This window comes from Otolemur garnettii, unplaced genomic scaffold, assembly GCF_000181295.1.
Source record: "Otolemur garnettii isolate 467f Iridium unplaced genomic scaffold, OtoGar3 scaffold00127, whole genome shotgun sequence".
Lineage (NCBI taxonomy): Eukaryota > Metazoa > Chordata > Mammalia > Primates > Galagidae > Otolemur > Otolemur garnettii.
Window position 1 is genome coordinate 2819295 of NW_003852522.1, and position 10210 is coordinate 2829504.

Consider the following 10210-nt stretch of genomic DNA (forward strand, 5'->3'; position numbering starts at 1 on the left):
AGTGAACAGCAGTCGTTAGTAGGATGACCTAGTCATCTTTGTGTGTCTAGGACTTGCCTGGTTTTATCTCTGAAAGTCTTATATCCTAGGAGGCCTCACTCCATCCTGGGCACACCAGGATGGTTTATTGCCCTAGACATTAACTCCTCTTCAGACTCCTACCCACCCACAACATCCCAGCCGCAGTGCCCACCTGTGTGTCCAACAGGCTTGCTCGGAGTTCCTGGGCTGCATCCCTGCCCCGACTGATTTCCTGACCTAAGAGTCTCAGTGTGTGGCCGTATAGGCCCAGGTTGCGTCCAGCCTCTGTCAGCTGTGCCTCTGTGGCCCTGTACACGCCATTGAGGGCCTGGCCCAGCTGCAGGGTCCCATGGAAGAGAAGGGTCAGCTCCTCTTGCTGTGCTGGCTCCAGGCTGCCCACAGGGGGTGTGGGAGCAGGCTGGGCTGCTGTTGCCAGGGTCCACAGCAGGCAAAGAGCAAGCGCTGACATGGTGTGCAGCCACAGCACCACCAGTGTTTCCTTTTATCCTCCCACATCTCCATTAACCCCTGGATAATCGTTAACTAGCCAACTGGATGCCCCGTGTTGTGCAAGGGCCTTGGCAGTGGCACGACAGTTGCATCAGGCAAATGTCTGGCCGAGCCACGCTGGGATCACGCTGTCTGAGGCTCAGAGCCAGCCGTGGGTGGGGGAGCATTGGGAAAGTATGGGCCTAGGACCCTGCTAGGCAACACTGAGGCTCACTGTGCTGAGCTTCAGTTTCCCCACCTGGGAACAGGCACAACAATGATAGTAATAGTGAGGCTTTTACAAGCACCTGGTTTTTCCAGAGCAGACCCAGTTACCTGCTGTGCTAGTCTCTGCTCTCGTGCCTGCCCCACACGCCTGCAATGTAGGGCTCTTCGACGGCCTGTACAGCAGCTGGGGGAGTGGGTGCAGGTGATAGACTCTCTCAAAGCCATACAGTCTGACTTAAGGACCCACAAATGCCCCCAGATGAATGCTAACTATGACTTTACTCCCTGGATAACTATAGGCAAGTGCCTAAGTTTCCCTTCCTATAAAACGGGGGTGATGTTCATCCTGCCTAATGCACTGCTTGTGAGAAGTAAATGAATTATTTCTTGTTGAAGACTTAGAATGGGCCCAACACACAATAGGTCCGTGTAAAGGTTTGGTGCAATAATTGTCATTATTATTATCTATCATCATTAGCATAGTTACAGATGATCAGCTAGAAGGCCCCATGACCCCATTTTACAGATAAGGACACTGAGGCCCAGAGGGAGGTTTGCCCCTACCTCTGACTCTGACCTCAGTTTGCCTACCTAAAAGACAGGCCACATAACTCTAGTAACTTTTTTTTTTTAGAGACAGAGTCTCACTTTATTGCCTTTGGTAGAGTGCCGTGGAGTCACAGCTCATAGCAACCTCCAACTCCTGGGCTTAGGCAATTCTTCTGCCTCAGCCTCCCAAGTAGCTGGGACTACAGGCGCCCGCCACAACGCCCAGCTATCTTTTGTTGCAGTTTGGCCGGGGCCGGGTTTGAACTTGCCACCCTCGGTATATGGGGCCAGTACCCTACTCACTGAGCCACAGGCGCCATCCCCCACCTTTTTTTTTTTTTTGAGACAGAATCTCACTCTGTGTCCTGGGTAAAGTGTCATGGCATCTTAGAGTTCATAGCAACCTCAAACTCTTGGGTTCAGGTGATCCCCTTGCCTCAGCCTCCCGAGTAGATGGGACTACTATAGCACCTATAGCCACAACTGACTGTGGTTTTTCTATTTTTAGTAGAGATGGGGTGTCACTCTTGCCCAGGCTGGTCCTAAGCTCAGACAACCCACCCACCTCAACTTTCCAGAGTGCTAATATTACAAGCATGAGCCACTGTGCCCGGCCTCTAGTAACTTCTTGGGGGAAGGGCAGTCAGGCCACCTGGTCCACTTTGGAATTCTGCCCCTGAGTGTCCATCTATTCCCTGCTCTCTGCCTTGGAGTGTCTCACTAGTGTCCCCAAAGACCCTCTGTTCCCATCCTGTGCCAGTCAGTCCTCTCCCCAGCTGGTACCCATATTGCCTCTCACACAGCCCTCAATGCCCCAGCCTTATGACCCTCTCTTCCCCCTACCGGTCTGTGTCCCCAGCCAGCCTTGTTCCGGCAACACAGTTGCTTATGTGCGCTGGCAGGGCCAGGCCCTGAGCCTCTGACCCCCTGCCCTGTCACCCACAGGAACCTGCTCTATGTATACCCGCACAGCCTCAACTTTAGCAGCCGCCAGGGCTCTGTGCGCAACCTCACCGTTCGGATACAGTACATGGCGAGCGAGGACCCCAGCCAGGCCCTACCAGTCAGTGGCTATATCCCTGAGGAGGGGGTTGAGACATCCCTGGTGGGCCTCTCACCTGCCCACTCTCCCAGGTGATCTTCGGCAAGTCCAGCTGCAGTGAATTCACCCGTGAGGCCTTCACACCCGTGGTCTACCACAGCAAGTATGTGTGTGTGGGGGGGGGTTGCTTAAGGACCCTGGGGCACTGAGGGGTGTCAGAGTGGAAGAGTGTGGGCCACATGCAGTGGCTCTTGCTTGTAAACCTAACACTTTGGGAGGCAGAGGCAGGAGCATCCCCGAGCTTAACAGGAGTTCAAGATACAGCCTGAGCAAAAGCAAGACATTGTCTCTACTAAAAATAGGAAAACTAGTCAGCTGTTGTAGTGGGTGCCTGTAGTCCCAACTACTTGGGAGGCTGAGGCAAGAGAGTCGGTTGAGCCCAAGAGTTTGAGGTTGCTGTGAGCTGTGATGATGCCACAGCACTCTACCGAGGGTGACAGATGGAAGTACAGTGGGCAGCAAGAAGGTGAAGGCCTTTGGGACACTGACGGGGGAACTTGAAGCAGAGAATAGGAAGAGTGGGGTCCAGTAGTATGGGGGACTGGTGTGGCGGAGGCCATGGAGTAAATAAGGGGAATCCCAGACCCCAGCAGACCCCCCAGCCCCGTCCTGCCAGGTCCCCCGAGTTCTATGAGGAATTCAAGTTGCATCTTCCCGCCTGTGTGACTGAGAACCATCACCTGCTGTTCACCTTCTACCACATCAGCTGCCAGCCCCGACCGGGCACAGCTCTGGAGACGCCTGTGGGCTTCACTGTGAGCTGCCCCCTCCCATCCACCCCTAAGCCCTCCTTGTCCCCAGGTGTGGCCACAGGCCTGACCCTTGGCTTTTCCCCAGTGGATCCCACTGCTGCAGCATGGCCGCCTGAGGACTGGCCCCTTCTGCCTCCCCGTGTCTGTGGACCAGCCACCACCTAGCTACTCTGTGCTCACACCGGACGTATGTCTCCACAAATGCTCCATGTCACCTGCCTTTCTTCCTATTGACACCCTGGGCAACCTTGTCCTCTACTGGTGCCTCTAGGACCTCATGGCCTCAAGTCCTGCCATGAAGCTATTTCCTGGCTCACTCAATGAATGTCTACCTGTATCCCCATTTTCTGTCCCTTCTTAACATATGGACCCCTTAATCCCTTTGGACTGGGCTGGGGCAGGGTTCCTGGCTGCTCCCCTAGGCTGGGCCACACTGAGGCCACAGTGTCGCAATGGCTGAGGCTGCTGGGTGACCTGATCAGTGGGGGAGGTTCGGCCTGTGCCCACCTGGTGCCTCCCTCCCACAGGTGGCGCTACCAGGCATGCGCTGGGTGGATGGCCACAAGGGCGTGTTCAGCGTGGAGCTCTCAGCAGTGTCCTCTGTGCACCCCCAGGTATGGGGTGGGGCAGGAACCCAGGAGTCCAGTTCTGCTCCCCTCCTGCCCACCCTGGGATTGGGCAACAGTTGCTACTGGCTGGAGATGTCTGGCCTCAGGCTGTAGACATGACTTTAGTCAACTGGACTGGGCTCTCAGGGAAGCTGCTGACTCAGGCAGGGGTGGCCTCAGTATCCTGGGGCCTTTCCTGACTAAGGGCCTGGGGCCTCTTCCTGCTTACCTCATGTCCCTACCCAGGACCCCCATCTGGATAAGTTCTTCACCCTGGTCCATGTACTAGAGGAGGGGGCCTTCCCGTTCCGCCTCAAGGACGCCGTGCTGAGTGAGGGTACCGTGGAACAGGAGCTGAGGGCCAGCTTGGCATCACTGCGCCTGGCCAGCCTTGAGCCTCTCGTGGCCTTCTCTCACCATGTGCTGGACAAGCTTGTGCATCTGGTTGTGCGGCCTCCAATCATCAGCGGCCAGATCGGTGAGCAAGTGTGGCCTTGGGCCTGTTTTCCTATCTGGAATGTGGTGCTCCAGTCCCCTGGTCCTGGGTGGCCTTATATAGCTCGATTATCTTTCTCTGGCCTCAGTTTTCCCATTTGAAAAACGGCCTCTGGTCCTCTGCACCCAGAGCAAGTCCTCTGTGTTCCCTTAGTGGTCAAGTGACCCCTTGCATCCTAATGTCTCTATTTTTGGAAAATGGGTGGGAAGATAAGAGGCCTTGGACGGTGAAACTTGGCCTCTGCCCTGCCCCACAGTGAACCTAGGCCGTGGAGCCTTTGAAGCAATGGCCCATGTAGTCAGCCTTGTCCACCGGAGCCTGGAAACTGCCCAAGATACCCGTAGTCACTGCCCGCAGCTGGCGGCCTATGTCTACTACGCCTTTCGCCTGCCTGGCACCGAGCCCAGCCTCCCAGGTGGTGAGTATTGGTGGAAAACCCCAGAAGATAGGAAATATCTGAGGGAAGAGCATCCCAGTCAGTGAGATCAGCATGTGCAAAGGCTCTGAGGCCTTACAGGCTTTGCCTGGTTTGAGCAAGTAGCAAGAGAGATAATGTCTTGCCCTCTTTACCCTAATCCCAAGGGATACGGTCTTCAGCAGATAATTCCACCAATTAGCAAACATCCTTAGTTCTTGGAGCTGAGCTGCCTGGGCTGAATCCAGTATCTGCCACCTGTAAGCTTTATGAGCCTGGGCCAGTGACTACACCTCTCAACCTGCTTTCTCTTTTATAAAACAGAGACAATAATAGCACCCACTTCATGGGGGCACTGTAAAAGTAAATGATATATTAGTCTATGCACAATGCTTAACGCGCTATGAGCACATAATAAGGTTGTATTATTTTTTATTTGCCAAATAATTAATAACACCAACCCCTATTTGCCAGACATTATTTTCGGGTTTCGGGGAGGGGGTTTCAGACAGTCTCACTCTTTGACTGCAGCTAGAGTGCCATGGCCTCAGCCTACCTCACAGCTCAAGCTCAAGCCTACCTCAGACTTCCAGCTCAAGCAATGCTCCTGCCTCAGCCTCCCAAGTAGCTGGCACTACAAGTGCCTACTGCTCTGCCCAGCTAGTTTTTCTGTTTTTAATAGAGATGTGGTCTCACTCTTGCTCAGGCTGGTCTGGAACTTCTGAGCTCAGTCAGTCCACCGGCCTTGGCCTCCCAGAGAACTAGGATTACAGGTGTGCACCACTGCACCCAATCTAATTCTGTTTTTCAGTTTCCCCACAATCTCTATGAGACCTAGTCATTATATCAATTTTATAGGTGAGGAACCTAGAAGTTCAGAGAAGGAAAGTGAATTTGAGAAGGGCAGCCACCTAGAATAGGACTAGGGGTAATTATGGCAAGTGGGCGGGGGGGGACTGATCCTGTTCCCACCATTCCCAGGGGCCCCTCCAGTGACAGTGCAGGCTGCCACACTGGCCCATGGATCTGGTCGCCCCGTAAGCCTCTACCTGGCTCGTTCCAAGAGCATCAGCAGCAGCAACCCTGACCTGGCCATGGTCCCTGGCTCTGTGGATGATGAGGTTTCCCGTATCCTGGCCAGCAAGGTAGGGTGAGGGGAGCCCTGGAATCTCCAACCTCAGTGGCCATGCTGCCAAGTGGGTGGGTAAAGAATCTCACTGCTGATGGAAGACAGGGAACAACAGCGACCACAGATGAAGGCTTAACTCTGGGCAGGGGGGCTGGGCTGCGGTTGTTACAGGTTGAGGACTTGGCATCTGACTGCTCTGGGCTCTGCACTCCATGAGCAAGGATGGGTGGCAGAGCTTGATCTGGTCGAATGAAGAGCAGTCTATAGTATATGTATATGTACGTGCACATATACATGCTTCCGTACACATACGTGGAATGTAGACCCATGCACACATGTACACAAGCATGTACACACACCCTCCCATGCATAAACGTACACAGGCATGTATATGCATCTACCTATGCACACACGTACAAAGGCACGCACACTCATCCTCCCATGCACATATGTACGCAGGTATGTATACAATTCTACCCATGCATACGTAGGCATGTATAAGCATGCAGCCATGCACACACATTCACAGGTATGTATACACCATGCACATATGTACACAGGTGTGTATACACAATGTACAAGCATGGGCGTGTATACACAGTGCACCCAGTACACCTATGTACATGTGCACATTTTCCTGTGTTGTGTGTGGGTGCTCATGTGGTCACATGTATGGTCCAGGGCAGCGTCCATGCTTGGTGATTCATGCAGCTTTCCCCACCCTACTCTGGGGACACTACCACTTATCCATGTATCTCTAGGGCATCGATCGCTCACACTCCTGGGTGAATTCTGCTTATGCTCCAGGAGGCAGCAAGGCTGTGCTGCGGCGGGCACCCCCTTATTGCGGGGCTGAGCCCAGACAGGTGCCCTTCCTACCTGCCCCTGCACATTTGTGACATCCATCCCAGCATGAGCTCCTCCCACCTTCCCAGCTGCATCTGACTAACCTCGGGGTGCTGCCTGCAGGAGGTGGCAGACCTCTCCTGCCTTTGTTTGGGGCTGTGGAGTTTGTGTTGTAGGCATCACTGGGTCATCTTAACTAGCCTTTTGTTGCCATATAGTCCACAGGCCCAGAAAGGGGCAGAAGACTCAGGTGGTATGCAAAATGCATGCAAGTGATATGTAAATCACCCACCCATAACCTTACTGCCTTGCATGGCCTGTTCTCTAATCCTCCTCTGTTCAGGGGACTCCTAACCATCCACTCAAATGGTGTCAAGGGGATGGAACTAAATCTCTGGGCTCCTCTATTCCGTCTCAGACATAGAGTATCCCTTACCCTCCTCCCAAGTACCTGATGTGGGGAAGGGCTTTGCCTCCACCCAGATTGGGGTTCAAGTCTTAGCTCTGCCCTGGGCACACCCAAGCCATTGGCCGTATCTCCCTAAGCTTCAGTTTCCTCATGTGTAAAATAAAGATATTGCTCCAAATTTTCAGATAAAGTAAGGACTTGAAGTAAATTCCTCAGCACAGTTGTCCTAATCCTTGGCTTGTGTTAGGGCTTAGGGTATCGTGGGCAGGGTATCGTCGGGAAGAATAGACTCAGCCTCCTCTGAGCTCCAGTTATTCAGGGAAATAGACATGGTTCTAACAAATATACATGTGTGTAATCACATGGTTTGAAAAAGTCTGAAGGGAAGTGGGCAGCACGGGAGTGCCAGCTTCTCTCTGAGTGAACTGGGGGTTCTCTGCTGGGAGGTGGCATTTTTACTGAGACCTGAAGGACCAGATGACACCAGCCAGGGAAGGAAAAGGCATGTGCAAATGTTGCTACTAAGCTTAGAGGACCACAGGCACCAAGAGGAGGCACAAAGGCTCACTTATCTGCTTATATGGCCCCAGAGCCTGTACTGGCCTATCACCAAGGCCACCTGTACCCCATAATGAGCCCAGGGGACTATTAGCAGCACAGACAGAGGACCTTTGAGTATTTATCTCCCCAGGTTGCTGGTAACCTGGAAGTGTGGGGTTTTGGCCACCTCTGTACCAAGTACTTGTTTTTGGTTTTTTTTTTTGCAGTTTTTGGCCAGGGCTGGGTTTGAACCTGCTACCTCTGGCATATGGGGCTGGTGCCCTACCCCTTTGAGCCACAGGCACCGCCCTTTTTTTTTTTCTTTGGCTGGGGCTGGGTTTGAACCCGCCACCTCCAGTATATGGGGCTAGCGTCCTACTCCTTTGAGCTACAGATGTGGCCCCCCCCTTTTTTTTGAGACAGAGCCTCACTATGTTGCCCTCAGTAGAGTACTGTGGCATCACAGCTCACAGCAACATCAAACCCTTGGGCTTAAGCGATTCTCTTCCCTCAGCCTCCCAAGTAGCTGGGACTACCAGTCCCAACCACAACACCCGGCTATTTTTTTGTTTCAGTTGTTTAGTTGGCCCGGGCCAGGTTCAAACCTGCCACCCTTGGTGTATGTGGCTGGCACTATAACCACTGTGCTATGGGTGCCGAGCCTGCACCAAGTACTTTTAACAGGGCTCTCCTCAGCTTCTCATTCCTTGAGAGTTCAGCTGTGCCATGAAGAGCAGGTCAGAGATTAGGAGGTGACAGCTTGGTTACAGAGTAGCAGTCCAGGCAGGAAGTGGCACGGAGGCTGGGCCTTTACCATGGATGTCTCACTTGGTGTATGCCAAGTATCCAGGGTGTGGCTAAGACCAGGGGATCTAGAGAGGCCAGGAGTGTCAAGGCAGGTCAGCTCCATCATCAGACCTCTTCTCCCTGCCAGCCACCTCGCCTCCCACCCAGCAAAGGAACAGGTGAGAGTATAGCAGGAGCCACCTTCCATACCCCTGTCACAGACAGGGACACTGAGGCATGGTGAGGCCCCCAAGCCAGGCTGGGGCACGGCCAGACCTGGAACCTGGGGCTCCCTCGGCTTCTTCATCTCTCATACACTATGTCACCACCTCCGTCTTTGTCTTCCTGCCTCTTTTCTCTACTCTGTTCTAACCCACTCTGTCTGCCCCTCTGACCACGCACACTCTGGCCCTCTTGCCATCTACACTGATTTCATCTCCTCTACCTTCACCCCACCTCCCTCTCACCCATAAAAAACCTTTGTTCCAGCTCCATCCATGCTCCCATCTGTGGTGGTTATACTACTTTGTCATTTCCTCTCAGTTTCTTTATTGTCATCCTCACCTTCTCTATCACATTCTTTTCCACCCATACCGCACACTTTGATCAGGCCTTAGTGGCTGTCTCTGGCTGCTCTCCTATTGGTCCCAGCCTCCCCTGCCCTGTCCACTTCCACAGAACCCTGGCCATGCCAACCTGTCTCTCATCCCTGCCACTCTGTCCTCATCCATGTGGAAGCATCTCTTCTCTGTATTTGCACTGACCCATTTCTCTTCCTCTATCCATGTCCCCATGGACACATCTTTCCTCTGTCCACGTCGCCACTACCTCACCCACACTAACCCTCTCCTCGCCATCACATCCCATCATAGGCCACCGACCGCAACTCTGGCCGAGCCTCCTCCTACCTCGAGGGCTCCTCCTCAGCCCCGCGGGCCACCCAGCCAAGACCCACTATGCAGAAGGTAGTGGGGCGGAGCGGGTGGTGCCTCAGTTTCTGTTCCAGGCCCTAGCAAAGGGGCTGAGACCTCTTCCTTCCCCAGCCCGGAGCTCAGCACAGTCCAAGAGCCCAGGGAAGGGGCACATTGACTCTTCCTGCCCCCTGTTCTCTTGCATGGCCCCCTGCTGTGCTAACCTGCCCTCCAGATGAAGGATGTGGGAGGAGGGTGTGGCACCTGGCTCCCTGTGATCTCTGCCTCTGCCCCCAGCTGCTGCACGAGGAGCTGGCGCTGCAGTGGGTCGTCAGCAGCAGTGCTGTGCGTGAGGCTGTACTCCAGCACGCCTGGTTCTTCTTCCAGCTCATGGTGAGACCCCACTTCTCATTCCTGCCCAGCGGCAAGAGACCCCTAGGGGAGACCTTTCCTCTTCAGGGAGAGAAGTCCCCTGAGATTGTCCCTGATACCCCTGAGAAATGGAATCAAGAAACCCCCATGTAGAGAGATGAGAAGGACCTAAGTGGGTATCTCCCTGGACAGATTGTTCCTGAAATCACCCTTTCACAGAGAGAGGATATCCCCTCCCCATGAAACTGTTAAGGACCAGAGATCCCTGCCTAGAGAGATACCTACCGTGAGAGAGAAACCCACCTTGAGAGAAAAACCCATATAATTAGGCATGAGGCACCCCCCCAAAAAAAGATTCTTTAAGAAATGGCTTTGGCTCAGCGCCTGTGGCTCAAGCGGCTAAGGCGCCAGCCATATACACCTAAGGTGGCGGGTTCGAATCCCCAGCCCGGGCCACCAAACAATGATGGCTGCAACCAAAAAATGGCCAGGCGTTGTGGCGGGCGCCTGTAGTCCCAGCTACTTGGGAGGCTGAGGCAGGAGACTCACTTGAGCCC

At 53.9% G+C, this 10210-nt stretch overlaps 2 protein-coding genes across 10 annotated transcripts in view; one reads left to right on the forward strand and one right to left on the reverse strand.

The window, feature by feature from the left end:
- Positions 1–1113, reverse strand: part of ANGPTL8 (angiopoietin like 8) — a 2319-nt gene extending 1206 nt beyond the window's left edge. The window contains exons 1-2 of one of the 2 annotated variants that reach the window (XM_023517988.1): positions 163–1112; positions 49–67 (exon numbers count right to left, since the gene is read on the reverse strand). In XM_023517988.1, coding sequence (XP_023373756.1) covers positions 49–67; positions 163–490 — 347 coding nt within the window. In that variant the 5' untranslated portion in view covers positions 491–1112. Of the gene's footprint in view, positions 1–48; positions 68–162 lie in introns of both variants that reach the window. The other variant, XM_012810206.2, reaches the window with a different exon arrangement.
- The window catches only part of DOCK6 (dedicator of cytokinesis 6), a 52929-nt gene that overhangs the window by 20562 nt on the left and 22157 nt on the right, over positions 1–10210 (forward strand). For 3 of the 8 annotated variants that reach the window (XM_023517980.1, XM_023517981.1, XM_023517987.1), the window contains 10 exons: positions 2233–2350; positions 2422–2492; positions 3006–3144; positions 3227–3328; positions 3669–3755; positions 3996–4227; positions 4502–4663; positions 5642–5805; positions 6551–6655; positions 9579–9674. In XM_023517980.1, coding sequence (XP_023373748.1) covers positions 2233–2350; positions 2422–2492; positions 3006–3144; positions 3227–3328; positions 3669–3755; positions 3996–4227; positions 4502–4663; positions 5642–5805; positions 6551–6655; positions 9579–9674 — 1276 coding nt within the window. Of the gene's footprint in view, positions 1–2232; positions 2351–2421; positions 2493–3005; positions 3145–3226; positions 3329–3668; positions 3756–3995; positions 4228–4501; positions 4664–5641; positions 5806–6550; positions 6656–9242; positions 9336–9578; positions 9675–10210 lie in introns of all 8 variants that reach the window. The other 5 variants (XM_023517982.1, XM_023517984.1, XM_023517985.1 and 2 more) reach the window with 3 other exon arrangements.